Source organism: Prorops nasuta, unplaced genomic scaffold (genome assembly GCF_024137725.1).
Source record: "Prorops nasuta isolate Cenicafe-Biocafe unplaced genomic scaffold, Cenicafe_Pnas_1.2 PNAS00038, whole genome shotgun sequence".
Classification (NCBI taxonomy): domain Eukaryota; kingdom Metazoa; phylum Arthropoda; class Insecta; order Hymenoptera; family Bethylidae; genus Prorops; species Prorops nasuta.
This window is the reverse complement of record NW_027116835.1, coordinates 1,207,232-1,225,448: the sequence shown is the minus strand read 5'-3', so window position 1 is coordinate 1,225,448 and position 18,217 is coordinate 1,207,232. Positions and strand designations below refer to the sequence as shown.

Here is an 18,217-nt window from a genome sequence, read left to right as displayed (position 1 = left end):
AGTAGCGAAAGACAAACGAGTACGTTGAACCAGCCGCTAATTAATTTGCAAATACGACACACTCGACACCCCATTAACAGTGATTACTATACTTAATTCTTTAGAGAGAGAGAGAGAAAGAGAGAGAGAGAAATAGCAACAAGACATAACCTCAAATAGGTAGGTATATCGACTCGCTCGTAGAATAACCGCGCGATCATTATAAAGCTGTAAAGATGAAATTCAGACTTCCGTGCTTCGTCTCATTAGAGGATACAGTACTATCGATGGTAATTGAGGAAGAATCCGATTCTCCACGACGAAATGAGAAATCTGTTGGCAAGTTGAGAAAAATGCAGCAGGCGAATAGCCGTTGGGAAAGCCGGGAGGTCGATAAAGGGACCGGATCGAGATTCTCCGGAGAGTTTCGCGTAATTAAAATCATTCCTTCGAGTATATAAAGGTGAAAAAAGAGGGGGGAAAAAGTTTCAAGGTCAAAGCAGGTCACACGGACGGAATGTCGACTGAGCGATCGATTTTCAAGAAAGCGAGCGATCAAACGAGGCCCGCGAATTCCTCCAGGTTCGAACACTTCGGTGCTGCATGGGGATTTTTATAAGTTATTACTAAATTTCGTAAATCTTGAGAAGACTGCTCGTTTTTTGTTGTGCGTACGGACTCGGTGGGATTTCGAAGGGATGTGCATATATAGAAGCTGCGATAGGCGCTACGTGGCATTTGAGACAAGGAAACTGCTAGGCAGAGTGGCGTGTATTCTCACTCGGGCCAATTTATCCTATGCACTTGCACCTTTTCTCGATCTGCAGCGTGTGATTACGTCATAAACCTGCGCAGAATCTCACCGAGGGAACTCGGGCGTCCCGAAGCTTCTACCATGCGAGGAAAGCTTCGCTATCCAACCTAAATTTTCCGTCACCTGCTATTAACACACAGATTTTTCTTCTCTATACTTTCTCAGATCCATCGTCCGGGCGGGCATAGAAGAGGAAAAAGCTCGAATCGCGACCATCCGTTCGTTGAAGAAGCGATTTGTCGAGGCGCGAATGAACGAACGATTGAATTACCCGCGTGTTTTTTTAGCTCTTCGTATATAGTAAATGTGCTTCGTGTGGGAGATTAAAGGATCCAATTTAACGTGGTTTTTTTTGCACGAGTTGAAAATTGCGCCGGTCTTTTAAATCGCGTACTGCGATCTGCCGGTGAGGAGGAAAATCGCGGGTGAAAAAAACCTGCAGTACCATTAAGAAGCGCGGCAAAGCCCGAGGGTGGGGATTCGCAGAGCGGTAGATTTATGCTGGCCTATCCGGGCGCTACAAAATCTCCTTCTTCCTTATCAGCGATAATTCATCTTTAATAACAACAAAGATTTATCGCTTGCGCAGGTGCGGCCGCTTTCCTACTAAATTCAACGCCGCTTTGACTCGCTTTTTGCGAATGCCGACCGCGCTTATCGAACACGCTTCTTCCTTCTCTATAAACACGATCACCCGAGGGAATCAAAAACAAACTCCAGTGATCGACCAATGCAACTGCTTTGTTAATTCTCCTCTTTAACCCATCCTCCCTCCTCGATCCTCTTCTTTCAATCTCAACAATGAGCTGGATACAGCGCTATTATTTGTTTTTATATATACCTCCCCCCCCCCCCCTCTCACCCCCGATATATGCAAAACAACTTTTTTTACTCTTCGCCAATTGGTTCGGCTATGCACAGCTTTTCTTTCTCCAAGAGCGCGAGCTTGTTTACGCACAGGGTTTACCATTTTCTATTCTGTTCCGGGAGAACTGGAGGGGAGCACTTTTTACGGCCGCCTACCGGTGGACAATGGGCGAGAAAAAACGATGAAAGGAGAATCGCGCGTGCCTCGAACCTCTCAGCGATCCGCAACGACGCACTTCTCGCCTTCTTCATTCTTTCTCCTCGCTCGCTTTTGCCTCCGAGTCAATAGAATGGAATAATCTTCCCCGGTGCTCCGAAAAAAGTCACCGATGAAAGCTGCGTTATCCGCAAGAATTACGTGGTTCTATCAACGAATCAATGGAACAAAGCTGTAGATTTTCTTCGGAAACTTGTGTGTAAAAATGTTTACAAGGCTTTTTTCTTTCACACGTGGAAAAATTTAATTAAGAAGGCTGGACTGATCGATCACGAGCTTCCCACACGAATAAATTTCTCTCCGATTAAAACGACATTCTACCGAAATTCAAACACGCGTAGTCTCCTCGTTAACTATTGGACGTCGTTGTGTGTCTAATTTTCGAGGGAAATTTCTCACCAATTAGATGAATGATACGGGACGAATCTTCGGGTTGAGTTTTTTTTTACCGTTCCTACTCTGTTGATAGTAGCGAGCAAAAAGCTGGGCGGTCGTTTAAAGTTTGATGGGAATGTGTATAAAGACACGCGGCTGTCAAACTCGCTGGGGGGGAACGTACATAAACACAGCGGTGGAACGGATTCATCCGTTGGTAGGGATTCTTCGGTGTGTCGCGATCGCAACGCGTGTGAAACAAGGAACAAGATCACCGGAAGTCCTACGTCTCTCCTTTTCTTCTCCCGTACAAAAGGATCCTCCATGTCCACTTCCGGTTATAACCTTAAAAGCTTACCACTTTTCTTAATCCCTCTTTATCATCAATACTTTTTATTAAAACATTTATAGACTTATGTACATTTCATACAACAAGAGATTCTTAATTAATAAAATATTGTTTACTCGGCGTTTCGCGCGTAAATTTAGCGCCATCTGCAACGAAAACGAGTTTTGGATTACGTAGTAGCACGATAAATGGCGTACTATCGCGCGATACGGGTTGCAACGTTCGATACATGTATGAAGCTATATACATATATATATATTACGGGTTTAAGCATCTCGCATTGAATAATTGGAAAAGGTGGTAGCGGCTAAAGTGATAAAAGAGCAGTGGAGTAATAAATATCGCGTGATTAGAATATATCGAGTGCTTTATCCAGGCTCGTGTAGATGTCTCGCGCGCGGAGCTTCGAAAGCGTGTTGGGTGAGGCTGGGCTGGCTGGGTTTGCCGTTTGCTGGCCCTAGATCGTGCGATTAAAGTTGCGTAACGAGAACATTGCTTCTATCTCACAAGCTAATGCCAGAATCAATATCTCGCGGTTCTTCTTCTTCCCGGGTGCGACGAACTTTCGACCCCGAGGCCGACCATGCAATTTCAAGAAGCCTGCAACAGCCATCAGGCGATCTGCCAGATTCCTAACCTCAATTTTCGGAATCGCGTGTACCCAAATCTCCTCCTCCACTTCTATACCCTTTCTTTCTTTAAACAACGAGAGAAACTTGGCAACTTTTCGCTACCGATTTAGAAACTCTGTCCAATTAACCTGTCGAGTCAACTAATGTTTCCTCTAACTTTAACCGTCGTCAAATTAACCTACAATTCGTCCGACGAATCGAGCAATGATTTGACGGAAGGGAAGAGGCAGGTCGTTCGTGTTTATGCTTTATGGTTAAATCTTGTCGAAGGATCGCGAGAATTCAGGCTGAAGCCACCTGTCGCACGCGTGGTTTACGCGTTCCGAGAATATGAAAATAGATTTTCGTTAATAATATAACGTGCCGGGCAAGCCAGCCTGTAGCAATAATTAAGGCCAGTTTGAAAGGGACGCGTACAGCCTGGAAATAGTCAAGGCGTGGATTAGTCGAGTGCCTTAACGCTAACGGCGATCTTGCCGAAAACAAACTCGTGGAGCAGCCTGGATTACGCGTGATACATGACGATTTATCTCGAAGAATTCTAGGGGAAATCTTCCGATAAATTTTACCAATTATTTCAACGGGTAACCTTTAATCATACCCTGCCTTGGTTATACAGGGTGAGTCGGGAGGAATGCGTTAAAGACTCCAAAACGTCCTCGTGCAAAAAACAGATATAGCTATAACGAGATCAACATTTTCTTCCTACAAACTTGCCGCTATATTCCTGGGACTTGTATGAACCTATGGACTGTTGGCTGCCACTTGAGTGACTCGAGCCATTTGCCTCGACTCTTCGCAATAAATATTAATCTTAATAAAATCGAAACAGATTATATTTCAAAATGCATTCGAAAAAAGCACCAACAGTCAAAAGGTTGAAATCTCCGTATATTTTTCTCAAAGGGAAAATACGGAAGCGCCTCGATCTTAAGGCGAAGGAATTTATTTCGGTAAGTGCAGCAATTGGGTGAAAAAGGGGGAGAACGAATTTGTATTTTTTTTTTTGCTTTCTCCGATGAATCACAGGTGAGTTTCGACAGACGGGCGGAAAGGGCACTTCCTCCCCCCCCACAGAGGAGTCTTCTCGAGCGATGCTATCTGGAAGACAAGGCAAAGAGATCCTCGTGTACAACGTGCGAAACCGTTGGAAGGGATAAAGAAAAGGGAATCACGATGCGTGTCGCGCAGTGGTGTGTGCGATAGGCAGGTGCGTAAGTTCAGACGTGGAAAAAAGATAGCAATTCCTCCTCCCCACACACATGCACTCTCCCTCCGCCGGGCCTAACTGCGAAGTTACAAAAGCTTTGTTCGCCCGATCCAGCAGACCCACCGGCAGTGACCACCACCACCGTTCCCACCCACTACCAGTCCCTTCGTTAACGTTATCTTCTGCACACACATTGCTGCGCGCGCAGTGCCCTCTACCGAAACCTGCAGCTATTGCATTGCGACATCGCAAATATATTTATGCCAATCGATAGATCATCACAGTCCTGAATTCAGAAAATTGCGAAAGTTTTCTCGGGAATCGTTACGAGACGAATACGTATATATATATATATATATATATGAGAGACCCGAGTATATATATCGGAGAGCAAAGTTGAGACAAGGGAAAGATTGGGCGGCGTATCATATCCGGTGATAGGGTGGGGGGATAAAAATGTATTAATCGAAGCCCGCATGCCAGCATATAGGGTATATCAACGTGAGAAAAGTGGGGGGGAGTGAGATAGAATTGACGCTATGGTTTAAAGTGTAATAAACGTAAACACGCGAACGCAAACGTGTAACGCACGCACACACGCACGCACGCAGGCGCACGCTGGAGGAGCAGAGGACGAATGAGGGACACGAGTTGGTCGCACAAAAGCTGCTCGGCCTGCTCGGTCAGTCCCGTCCGTCAGTCTCGCGGGCTACTCGCTTTATACGAAACTATAATTACGGGAGGGGCTGAAGCGGACTTCCGGCCGGGCTAAATCGACCTGACAAACCCGATGTCGGCTCTTTCTGGAAAACCAACTTCCTCTTTCGAAGGATGCGCCTTGTTGCATAATGAGAAGAGTTAGCGACACACTCGGCCGAGTATATGCTCTTTGATTCTTTTCATTTAATTTTATTTTACAGTTTTATATGCGCCTAGCGACGCTAATGCGAGATCTCTATCTCAGAACACTTCCACCTTTAAGCAGCAACAGCATCGCTCTATGGAAATTCTACCCTCTCATTATTTAACTAATATCCCTCGCACACCTGCTCAACCAGTTTTATCAATCCGATCCTTCAAGCTGATAGCCTTGACAACGCTAAGAATCCAAATGCTGAAAAATCTCAGGAAAGAAGGAAAATCACCTGCATAAGCTTCGAGGATTTTTCTTGTAAGCGAAGGAGAATCAACGTGGCTAAGAAGAGGAACGAGTTCTCTATAATGAAAGAATTTCTTGCAATTTGAAAAATAAAAGTGATTATAACTGAGATATTAATTTCACTGTACTCTTTTTAGTTTTAGAATGTTTTCTTTTTGATTCGTATACGTGTTTTGTAGATACTTGGAAAGTAAAATCTGGTGAACAGATTTTGCAGGGTTTTTTCTGCAAATGGAGGAGTGTGAACGTGACGAAGGGAAAAGGGACGAGGCGTAAGAAAGGCATTTCTTGGAATTTGAAAAATATAACTGCCCGTTGCTTCTTCCTGTCCGGGTGACCATTGTTATAGTTTTCAGGTCGAAGCATACTTTAAGACTCTCGGGACTGACCTGTGTAGCAGTGTGCACCACGTGGACTCGCTCACACACAAGTTTCTACAAGTGTTGACCAGCAGCAGCTATTTCGAGATTCTGCGCTGGAGAACACTCTTGTTAACGCCAGTCTTGCTGCGTCAATGAATTCTACGAAGCAAGAGGAATTAACCGAAATACACTCGTTACCTTCTTTCAACAAAATTCCTTAACTTATGAAAACAGTAGAGAATTCGCCAGTATTCGTGCAACCCTTATATAAGATCCCATTTGAAATCTAGTTGCAGTTGGCTTTACGTCGGTGGACCTTCATTCAACACTTAGGAATACACTCTGAGAAGACTGTACGATGCTTGAAAACGACATAATTTACCAAGTCTTGAAAGGTTGAATCTTTCGTGGCATTAATAATCACTGTTTATGTTCTTTCCGTTAGGATGTGCTTTGAGTTATATTTTCGAATAAGATGCTCGTGTTTATGGGTTGCCATATGGTCGCGAGATGCTTAAATTGCTCCACTCGGCTAATGGTACGGCGAGCAAAGAGCAAAAACTACCGGTTAAAGCGATCCCAGGAAGCATAAAAAAGAATGGCAGTGTTGGCCATTGTCCAAACATTGACCGAGCGAGATGTAAGTTCGCCTACTACTGGATCCGGAAAGACAGAAAGAGAAACGGAAATGTAGCAGTAGTGGTGGTTGCTCTACCTGAGGAATACATCATTCTCACTCGAGAGATACAAGAAAACGCTCTTTATTATACGCCAATTGTACAGGGCAATCGAGGAAACTCATCGCTATGTTCAATTTTCTGCTCGCTTGCCTTTCAAAACACTCCGAATTTTATAATAGGATTATAGCGTATAGCTGTACCTTCCGGCATCTGATTTATAAAACCATATATTATGTGCCATGAGATTAATAACGGTTTTGGCCAAATAAGCTATAGAGTAATCCGGCTAAATATAGCAGTACTTTGTGCGGGTATTTTCAGGAAAGGGGAGATGAGCTTATTGCTTTGCACGGACAACCTAGTGAGATTATGTGCTTGTTTGAAAAATAAAAGGTCTTTGCCAAGCTCCCAAGAGGGTTTAGTAGGCTCATTAGGCACCAAAGGTAACAGGTATACGCGCACCTTCGAATTTCACATAGCTTTTGTTTCACTGCTTACCTTTTACACTTGTTATATATATATATATATATATATATATGTCAACCTTTCCCGATTACCTGCGACACATCGGTACTCGGTACCCATATAAAGCCTACCTTCCTCCCCTCTTTCTTTCGCTACTTTCATTATTCCTTTTCTATAACTTTAATGCCAATTTTCAACTACCGTTTCTTTTTTCACATTTCGCCAAACGACAGCGCCCTCTACTGACGACCATTAAATCAATTAAATGCCTCAAAACTCACCTTACGAAGTTTCTCCAGCTCGCTCTTCTCCACGGATGGCTGAACCTCCTGGAAAAAACAAGTCAATGGTTTGTTCTTATTGTTAACTCGATTTCATAATTTACTCGGAATATCAAAGGCATTCCTGCTAATCCTTATAACGCGTTAAATTTATTTTATCGCTGCATTTTCATTTTTACGTAATGCTCGGAAAAATAGTCGAATGAATAATTCAGTGAAAAAGAAGCTCGATCGTATGATCTGTTTGTTTATTCTCATTTGAAGAAATGTTTATCGCTCATCAGAGATTCATCGATAAGTAGTTTTTTTCGCATTACGGTGAAAATCCGTTATTCATGCATCGCGACGTTTTCGATTCAATTGAAAAATTTCGTGTCATCGTTTGAGGTTATTTTACTGGCTATTTTTTCGTCATTTCTACGGATACACGGTACATGGCGATTGCATTTAAATGAGTCAGATTGGGTTAGATGAAAAATAGTAATAGCAATCACCTCTGATATCTTCCAGAGTGAATTCTCGCCATTTTTTATTTTCCCAGGGAAGCTCGGTGTTTCCGTCATAAAGTTGATGAGTGAAAAGAAATTGTTATTTTTGTTATCGACGTTATCCTCGTGTTTTTCTGTCGGCATCTCGTAATTCAATGATTTGGAGTCATGACAGCTCAACACAAACGAACGCGCGAAGGAACTTTTGAAAAACTGTCCAGGAGAGACCTGGCCTCCAAGAGCGAATTCCACCTTAGGCGCTTCACCCATTTTTGTTAACCAGAGATCAAATGGCGAACTTGTCACTTTTGCCGTTGCACTTTGCAGATTTTCAATTAACACATACGGATGCGCGATTGGCGGTAATCAAATTTGACCCGACGGGCCTTAACGTTTTGTTTATTTATCAAGCTTCACCTGAGTGCGAGACAGTCAGCACAGCGGTACACGTAAACAACTGATGAAAATGCATGCGACGCGAACGTCGACGCAAGCTCGGAGCGCGAGGAAGAAAGTAGTTATCAAACAACTACAACACTCGCGTCATGCCGGGGCGCGTGCCACACTGTAACTGAACTGAACTGAATGCCGCCGGCTGGCGGCCCTCTCTCTATTGCACGCGCCGCGCCAAAAGAAAGTCCGGAGTAGTTCCAAGTTCGAACCTTCGAGCAGCATGGCTATCGCTGCGCATGCGCCTAGACCACCTGATCAACCCCCGCAGATACAGGTAAGCACGAGTAATTCAAACCAAAGCAAAGTAATTTTATTAAATATTAAATAAATTAACTTTTTAACATAACGATATAAAGAATATTTATTACTATGAACGTCGGAGAGATGAGCTGTTGTGTGGGGGAGGGTTTAATGAATTTGTACTCGCGTTATTTACAGGTGATTGATAAGCTTGTTGCGCCTTTTTTGAGACATTTAATGCTATTGGAGTTAATTCAGGAGGTTCTCCGTAGCATTGCAACCTTTCTATTCGGCTTTGTATCGTCGGAATTCTTGGCTCGCTTATGATCGATCGCTCTAATCCTAACTCAATCCCCAATGAATGATTCTCAAGAGGCACTGACATCCTTTTATGCAAATCGGCATTCAAGCTTTCTTTATCCGGAGTCCTATATATTGGAGTTCTCGAACCCGGTTTCTTTTGCAACTCCACTGCAATCTTCGATGCACATTCTTCTGCGTATGCAGACTGATTCTGAAAATGAAAAATTACTTATATTACAGCAACAAAATATTATAATCATCAATAAGCGTATTTCTACCTTAACCAATTTTTCTAAATTTTTAAATGACTGTTGCAAATGACCATTCTTTGGGTTCCGCGTAAATGCAGTTCTCTCTGTACAGTAGACTACAGGTATATTCCAGGAAGAACTTCGTCGCCATTCTAAACTACTACAAGCTACGACGGAACCAATATTAAACATATCGGCATAACCGTAAGACTTGACGCCTTGCCAAAATAAAATTGATAAGTAAGAGGACTCAGATGAATCCCCGTTTGGACATGCCAAATTAATGGATTCAAAATTCTTCATACCCTGCAATATTTTCACAATATACCAATTTTCTGATAATAGAATGTAAAAACTTTGGAGAAAAATGCTTGACTCACATATGGAGCGTTACTAATGGATACAATTACACCAATTGTATCGATCTCCCCGTACATTGGATTAAATCCAATATTTGCAATTTCGATCAGAGGTGTGTAAGTTCTTTGTGGGTAAGGAACATTTTGTGCCTCTCGTAGTAAGAATGCATTTCGACCCACTGTGATTTGTAATTCTCCTAGCCTGAAAATGAATTGCTTCATTTAATCAGTAGTAATGCTTTATAAGGATTTTAAATTGATAATAATATACCTCCTTCCGGCAGCAATAGCGTTGCATACGGATATGCAATTTCCTTCTTTTATAATATCAATAATATCATCGCTAGGTGACCAAATCGTCAGAATTGCTATTGCTTGTTTATCAACAACACGAGCCTTTAAAACTGGCGTGACATTCCTAGCTGGTAGGCTCTGACGTATCTTTGATTGCAGCTTTTGTTTAATTTTTTCCTCGTTTATACGAAATTGCTGAAAAAACGACTCCTGCTGATTTTTTGAAGAATATTCCTTGAATATAAATCTACGTTATTAATTGAAAAAATGTTAATGCATAAATAACGTTGAAAAAGGTTGTAATACATTGTTCGATAGCTCTTCCTTGTCCTTTTTTAGACGAGCAACTAAAATACTAATACCATCATCATCATCTGAGATATTTTTTCCACCACTTTCAATTTGTCTTTGCGCAGTATCATACATTGCTTCCATTCGCGATCGATAGTCATCCTCGTATTTTTCATTCGCCTTTTCCTCACTTCTGGCATTTCTAAAGACTGAAAGTAAATATTAATGTAACACAGTTTCTCTCCCAATTGAGATGCATCATTTAATTAGCATATCATACTTGATTCTCCGTCAGGCATTTTTTCGTGGTACAAGATAGGATACACTCTAACCACTATAACAGTACATTTTCCAATTAAACCTCCGTTTGGACTAATTGTATTCAATGAGACATTTATCGGGTTTTTATTACGTAAAAAGCCCATCTTAGTGTACCACATGGCTCTTCTCGTAGAATTAGTATGGATTTTCAAATTTACGTTACTCGGTATCTATAAGAAAGTTTCAAAATGTATCAAATGGAAATTAATTTCTACTTTTAAATAGTTACCTGTAAGGGAGAACAGCCTCGATCACAGTTTAATAACTCCGCTCCACTTGTCACTATTTTTGAACCCTCTCGTAATTTTCCGGAGATAATATAATTAGCCATTGCAGAATCAATGGCCGCTGGTATGCTATACCAACCATCCGTCAATTCTAATTTCCATCCCAATGTATTCAAAGACTTTGTAGAATTTTCCACGCTTTCAGACAACTTAATCTATATAAAATTAAGCTTTATAATGAATTATTTTCAATATCAAACAAGATCATTGTAATAAAACTAACTTCGGTAATTGATGATACGCATAAAATCATTCTCCTATTCGCCGGCTCATCTTTTTCAAGGATCATCCTTAGTGCAGGCCTTTGCGCTCTATCAATTTCTCTATCATAACGATACTTTAATTGCTCCATAACACGAGAAGGCGTTAAGGCTCTAAAATAACACAGAAATGAAATTATATACAAATTAAAAAATATTTTCATTTATACCTTGGTAAGTCGACGTTAATAAAATTCATTCTGTCCATGGAAGCCAATTTCCATACGATCCATCGATAATGATTTTCAATCCATCCTTCAGGGATCAATGTTGGATCTACTCCTTTACTTGCTTTCAATGCACGACTAATTTCAGAAATACCTATGAGCCCGTGCTCGTCAAAAATTAATGAAGTGCCATCATCCATTTCTACTCCGAAAACATTATTTTGTGCACATTCGTGACTGAAACAATATTTAACAATATGAAATATTGATTACACGTAAAGTATTCATATAAAATAAATCATTCACCCATAGAAATCAGCGCAGGAAAATTTGTACGTTACAGCGAAACTTGCATCTATTTGTAATATTATAGAAGGCACATTGCGGGCGGCCAACTATTTACAAAATCAAATATTAATTAATTTCATAGCATAAATATTTCATGAATATCTGTACATACCTCGTTACTTGTATATGGAAGAGGCGCGTTTCCTGCTGTTATTTCTCTCCATCTTATCATTGAGCTTTTGTTACATTGCTTATAACTAAACAATCTTCCTGTGATGGGCTTTGGCTTATTTTTCTTTTTAGCTTCTACCAATCTTAGCTGAAATAAAAAATTAAGTTTGTTAAATTTAAGGATATCAATACTCTACAGATATACACATACCTGATCGTTTCCAGCCTGAATACGTTTGTTGACTATACTTTCGGACTGATTAATAAAATCCAACATGATTTGATTATCGCTGTAATCGGACGATGAATCTTTTATAGTTTTATTTTTTACAGAAGATTTAGATTTTACGCACTGTTTGTTTTCTGATGTAGTTGAATTTTTGTTAGTTTTCTTTATCGGCGTTATTTTGTGTACTTTCCAGTCGGTAGCATCATCGCTTTTACTATTTTCATCTGCAAGAAGTGCTGCTGTACTTGCAAGTAGCTCATCAGAATCAGTAAGTTTAATGTCATCTTGATCGTCATCTTCCTGGACATTAGTGAATAGTTTTCTTCCGATTAATTCATCGCTAAGGCGTGCTTTCTTACGATAAGAATTATTTTTCCTTCCCACAGGAGTTTCATCGTCGGTTGTATCTTCATTTTTCCTTTTGGATGTTATTGTAAATACAGAATCAGATGAGTCGTTAACGTTTGATTTATCTACCAAAGGCGTTAACTCGAAATGCGCTGCACTAGATTCTTCTGAATTTAAAGGAGTTGATTTTACAAAGTTTTCTTTAGAAAATGTAGCTTTGTTATTTAAAACTGATTTGAAATGCGCATTAACAGGAGTTACTTGAGCTGGTCGGGCGTTAATTATGTTTGTCGAGCTCTCTATCGACTGAACACTACCTAGCTCCTCAGTAAAAAGTAATTGAGCTTTATTCAACGCCTCTTTTGATATTGTTAACTTTCCACCATTTGCTGTCGTAAAACCAATGGCACAGTTTGTAAAGTCTGTTGTTTGAGGAGTTTCTTCAAGTTTTTCAGTATTTTGTGGAATTATCGTCTCATCACTCAATTCCGCTTTGAATATTTCTACAGCTTTATTTGCTGCTTCTTTTGAAATAGTTATTTTACCTCCCTTTGCAGTTTTAAAACCTACTTCCAAACAAGCATTTCGCAGTGTAGGTTTAATTCTCTCATTATCATCCTCAAGCAGGGATTTAGCTTTCTCCAAAGCTTTTTGCGAAATTTGAATACTTTCCCCTTTAGCAGTTTTGAAACCTACTTCTGAATTGAGGATTTTTAAATTTCTTTCAATACCTTCTAGCTCATCATCTAAAAGGGACTTAGCTTTCTTCAGAGCTTTATGCGAAATTTCAATTTGTTCCCCTTTGGCAGTTTTAAAATCTATTTCCAGATTGTAATTTTTAGAACCTGTTTCAATATTTTCCAAATCATTATTTAAGAGGGATTTAGCTTTCTCCAAATTTTCTTCCGAAATTTTAATTGGCTTCCCTTTGGCAGTTTTAAAAGCAATGTCCGGACTAAAGTTTTTTGAACTTTTTTCAATTTTTTTATAATCACCACCAAAGGGAGATTTAGTTTTCTCCAAAGCTCCTTGCTCAATATTAATTTTTTCTCTTTTAGCAGATTTAAAACTTGTTTCTGGATTGAGAGCTTTTGAATCAGTCCTAATTTGTTTGTAATCATCTTCAAGGAGAGACACAGCTTTCTTCAAAGACTCTTGTGAAATACTAATTTTTTCTCCTTTGGCAGTTTTAAAATCAATTTCTGGATTGGAATTTTTTAAATTGTTTTCAATTTCTTCCAAAACATTATCCAAGAGGGATTTAACTTTCACCAGACTTTCTTGTGAAATATTACTTTTTTCCTCTTTAGCAGTTATATATCCTATTTTCATATTAGAATTATGTGAAATAGTATCCGCTTTTTCCAACACATCATTAAAGAGAGATTTAGCTTTTTCCAAAGCATCTTGCGAAATATTAATTTTGTCACCTTTAGCAGTTTGAAATCCACCTTCCAGAATAGGATTTTTATAATCAGTTTTAATTTTTTCGAATCCATCAACAAGGAGAGACTTACCTTCTTTCTCTAAGACTTCTTGTGAATTACTGATCTTTTCCCCTTTTGTAGTTGCAAAATCCAAATGAAGATTAAGATTATTAGTCTCAGCTTTCTTTTTTTGAAAATTATTTTCAAGACATAGTTCACCTTTACCTACTGATTCTGGAGAGATATTTATCTTGTTTCCTCTGATTACAGAATTATTCAAACTTACTTGGGAATTATTTGGCGATTGTATACTTGGTTTTATATTAGCAGTTTCCTCAATTTTGCTATTTGTAATTATCAACTCGTTGTTTTTATTCTCAATATCCATGCTGTGAGACTCACATAACTTAATTTTTTTTGAAGTTTTTAAGCTTTCACTTAGCGCTTCAGTAGAATTTAATCTTTTTGTATTTCTAACTAAGTTATCTTCTAAATAATGGACTTTCTCAACAATATTTTCATTTTCAATTTTATCTTCATACTCTACACATACCTCTGGATATACAGTGTTGTTAGTCAATAATATTTTACTTCCTGCCTTTTCTTTCAAATCATCTAATTCAGTAGACGAACACCTAATATTATTAGTACAGGATTCAGTATGTGTATTACTTATTGTAGCAGATAATTGGTTTGAAAGTTCATTATCATTGATTGACATTTCAGGTAAAGCTGTTGGTTTAAAAATTCTTCTTTTAGCACGTTTTCTGAATTTCTTAGTCATTATGACTGGTGATGATGGTGGGAGTACTAGCTCTTGGGATCTTATGTTCTCAATACTTGGAGTATTTTGTTTATTAGATTTTGCCTTCTCCCCCTGAAAATATACAATTTTTAAATAATTGGTAATATTACTAATTAAAATAAAAAACCTTACAGTTCCAGTTGAACTTATTATACGGCTCATATTGTAATTTTGTTTATCTGCTTGTGGTGTCTCCAAGTCACTTGTCCATTGCTCATTTATATTTGACAAAATTGGTAAGAGACTTATAGGTGTGGAAGGAACAACAGGTGTACCTGATGAGCTGCTTAAATGCATTTGTTAGAGTTATTTTGAAACATTGATTTAAAATGTTTTAAAAATAAAACACAAAGAAACTTACAAGCTTCGTAAAGGATTTTCAAATAAATTGTTAAAGGAAGAATCAGTTAGATTGGAAGTATTTAAGCTCAAATTTGAATCTTTTTCATCATTGTCTGCAATTGTCATTAAAAAAATTAGAAAGGTTATTTTGTGAATTATAATCAAATTTTTAGGTTTAACAATTACCAGAAAAAATATCGTCTGAATCTGCTTCATAATCAGAATCATTGTTATCTATAAACACACATTTCTCTGTAGTAATGCCTGTGTTTTTTTCACTTTCTTTTTTGCTTATAGTTTTACAATACCTGGGACTAAAATCCATTTTTATGTTTTATCACGTACAAAATAGTAATATATGAAATACAATGCATAATTTAGTCAACAAAACTGTAATGTTATGAATTTTCTTTTCCATAAAGACAAAAGTTTGCTACTTCTACCGCTAAAAACTTCACTACACCTTGCCAATGAAAAAAAAGTTCAAAGCATAGATCGGACTCGTGCAGACCATAGTTTTTTCCTTCTTTGTGGAGTTTGTTGTGATTTACAGCTATTCACTTAGAAGAACCTGTCAAACAAGAATCACTGTTCTATAAAGCAATCTATTGTGCAAAAGATATAAAATAAGGAAAATAATACTATAAAAAAGGTTTTATTCACCGATACCGACAAGTTACAACAATAATCATTGCAGTATAACGAGAATTGGCGCAATTTTTCATACGAATTTCTATGAATTACGCAAACGCAAGCTTACAGTTATTTATTTCTATTTCCCCGTCCAATTGCCTGATTGGTTGAGTCCCTTAAGCTTAATAGGTTAGGTTAGGGTTTCTTTCTCCGGGAGGACAATTTTAAACTAGTAGTAGTAGTAGTACACACTACACAGTGGGAAATTGAATCTACTAGTAAGCCGTCTAAACATGAGGCACGGACACGATCTGTCGCGCTTGTCGCTAATTCTGTTTTAAGAAACATAACCTTTAACTTAACGCGAGTCACCATTTCGAGTTTTAAATTAAAATGAATTTTAAATCTTATACCGGTATAACATGGACCAACCTTGAACTAAGCGAGCTTCTAGAGGATGAGAACTGTTATGTTTATTTTGAACGAATTAAAAAACATCTTGGATTGCATCCATTTCACCTAACTAACCTAAATGCTGCGCTTAATGAAATTTTGGACTCTAATTTAAATTCATATGATGTAGAGTATGTATTGTTTTTTCTTTTTTACCTAAATGTAACATTAAATTTTAATTTTCTTTTTCATTAATATTTCAGTCTAAAAGGGTTTTTATTAGCTTATCAAAATCCAAAACTTCTTACCACATTAGGAGAAATTGTTTACGATTCTTGTTTCATTCATGTTGATATTGAAGCTGATTTTTACATATTTCGACCAAAAGTGGGTGCTAAACTTAAAGGTGAATAATAAAATAATATTTTTTTAAATGTTATATACCTTAATGATACATTAATGCTAAGTTTATAAAAATTTAATGTCTAGGAACTGTAAATAAAAAAGGTATCAGTCACCTAGGAGTGATGGTACATAAAGTATTTAACGTATCCATTCCAAAACCTGAGGATGAAGAAGATTGGCCAGGGTATACAATGGAAATTGGACAAGAAATAAAGTTTGAAGTAACTCATTTAGATCTTAATGTTAAGTTACCATTTATACGTGGTATTTTAAACAAAGAGTATGTGGAATATTTATTTTACAAATGTAAATTATTCTTTTTCTGACTTTCTGATTCCATTTTTTTTTTTTTTAGTGAATGTTTTGAAGGCTGTAGAGCTTTTGAATATAACTGTGAGAAAGAAATTAATGCAAATGTTTTAATGTCAGGAAGTAGTACAAACAGAAAAAGGCACAATAGTCTGTCTTGGATTGAAGCAGGTGCAGAGGATGATGATGTTTTTACTAAACCATTAGTTACTAAGGTGACAAAGCAGAAGAAGAGCTCCAAGTGGAGTAGATCTGTTTGTACTATGGATCACAATGAAACACAAATTGAAGAAGGGGAACCTTCTAAAAAACGTTCCAAAAAAGTCAAAACCTTAGATTCGGATATAGAATCTGAAGTAGATTGCCCTGTATCAAATAATATTTCAAGCGATAAAATAAAAATAAAGAAAATTTCCAATGAATACAAAGATTCGGAAAGTACAGTTTTAGATGAGGATAACAGCACTAGCAATATTAAAAAGAAAACGAAAAAGAGTACTTCTAAAGAGTACTTTGCTAAGCCTGAGATATTAGATTCTGAAGCAGAACATGAACAAATTAAATCTAAAGTTAAAGCAGCTATAAATTCAAATAGAGATGTAGAAAACTCTGATGATGAACCAAAAATTATTATGAAAAAGAAGACTAAAAAGAAACTTTTAATTCAAACAAATGATGGGATTACGGATGATTTTGTTACAGATACGGAAGATAAGGAACGTGTCTCGAAAAAAAAATGTTCAAAGACAGATGAATCAGATATAGAATTCGATTTAACGCGTGTAAAAAAAGAGAAACTTTTACAAGAGAATTCTGCTGGACGTGAAAAATTAAGGTCGGGATCCAAATCGAGATTAAACATAACTAAAGTAGAGAAACTATCAGTTAACAATATACAGGACTGTTTGGATAAACAAGAAGAATATTTAGCAGAGAAAAATACGAAAGAAAAGAATCATTGGATAAAAATCAATGATACAAATAAAGATCATCTAGTTACGAATACGAAAAGTAACACTACTGTTAAAAAGAAAAAACATTTGAGAGCTGATGAATCAGATGTGGATTTCGATTTAGAGCGTGTAAAGAACGAAAAGTTGAGCGATGCTTGTACGGATACTGAATGTAAGTCGAATATAAGAAAACATAAAAGTGCCGTTAGCGATTCGCAGGAAAATGTGAAACATAAGAAACGCAGCAAAAAGTTGCTTACCGAAGAAAATTCAGATTTTAATGTGTCGATATTAGATCTTACGGATATAACTGTTAAATCGGAGAAGCCTAGTGATAGTGAGAAAGGATCTAACAAAGCTGTGGAACCTGTTTCAAACAATCTGCCGAACGTAGAGATAAAAGAAGAAACATCAGGTGAGCGGATATCGAATGAAAGAAGCCCAAGGAAAAATAAAAATTTGCTTTACAGCGTAGAAAAGAAAGAAAGAGATAATATCGAAATTAAAGCGGAATCGCAAAATGAGAAAAAAGAGAAATTTTCACATAAGAAAAACAAATCACTTCTACGATTTTCAACAAATGACAATGATGGGGAAGAGCAATGTGAAAAGAAGTCACCGACGAAACACGTAAAAGTTGAGATGGAGGAAAACGCATCTAAGGGAAGTTGATAAATTTTGTAAATAAGGACAAGTGCAACTCTGTAAATAAGTATATACAAAACGATTTTGAAAAGTTATATTATATTTTCAATATAGTTTTAATATTGAAAGCTACGTCTAATGTTTTGTTATTGTAAAGGAAACATA

At 37.7% G+C, this 18,217-nt stretch overlaps 3 protein-coding genes across 6 annotated transcripts in view; 1 reads left to right on the top strand and 2 right to left on the bottom strand.

Annotated features, from left to right (window-relative positions):
* Positions 1–8,455, bottom strand: part of LOC136783886 (uncharacterized) — a 39,070-nt gene extending 30,615 nt beyond the window's left edge. The window contains exons 1-2 of the mRNA XM_066744225.1: positions 7,885–8,455; positions 7,391–7,438 (exon numbers count right to left, since the gene is read on the bottom strand). Coding sequence (XP_066600322.1) covers positions 7,391–7,438; positions 7,885–8,148 — 312 coding nt within the window. The 5' untranslated portion in view covers positions 8,149–8,455. The remainder of the gene's footprint in view (positions 1–7,390; positions 7,439–7,884) is intronic.
* A 166-nt stretch (positions 8,456–8,621) lies between these two features.
* Positions 8,622–15,507, bottom strand: LOC136783882 (breast cancer type 2 susceptibility protein-like). 4 transcript variants are annotated; one of them, XM_066744222.1, is made up of 17 exons: positions 15,378–15,448; positions 14,901–15,285; positions 14,734–14,827; positions 14,505–14,655; positions 13,658–14,444; positions 11,775–13,591; positions 11,565–11,711; positions 11,411–11,499; positions 11,108–11,341; positions 10,901–11,051; positions 10,620–10,832; positions 10,350–10,560; positions 10,085–10,278; positions 9,756–10,012; positions 9,506–9,686; positions 9,153–9,431; positions 8,622–9,085 (listed from the first exon to the last, which is right to left on the bottom strand). In XM_066744222.1, the coding sequence occupies exons 2-17, from the start codon at positions 15,037–15,039 to the stop codon at positions 8,699–8,701; spliced, it is 5,331 nt and encodes a 1,776-aa protein (XP_066600319.1). In that variant the 5' UTR covers positions 15,040–15,285; positions 15,378–15,448; the 3' UTR covers positions 8,622–8,698. The 4 variants fall into 4 exon arrangements, with proteins under 4 accessions (XP_066600319.1, XP_066600317.1, XP_066600318.1 ...); XM_066744220.1 differs by lacking the exon at positions 15,378–15,448 and adding an exon at positions 15,475–15,507 and having other exon boundaries at positions 11,775–14,444; XM_066744221.1 differs by having other exon boundaries at positions 11,775–14,444; positions 15,388–15,469.
* Positions 15,508–15,605: 98 nt separating this feature from the next.
* On the top strand, positions 15,606–18,126 carry Polr1F (RNA polymerase I subunit F). Its single transcript, XM_066744224.1, has 4 exons — positions 15,606–15,931; positions 16,004–16,146; positions 16,230–16,425; positions 16,501–18,126. Exons 1-4 carry the CDS (start codon positions 15,741–15,743, stop codon positions 18,077–18,079), a joined length of 2,109 nt encoding a protein of 702 aa, XP_066600321.1. The 5' UTR covers positions 15,606–15,740; the 3' UTR covers positions 18,080–18,126.
* Positions 18,127–18,217: the final 91 nt, after the last annotated feature.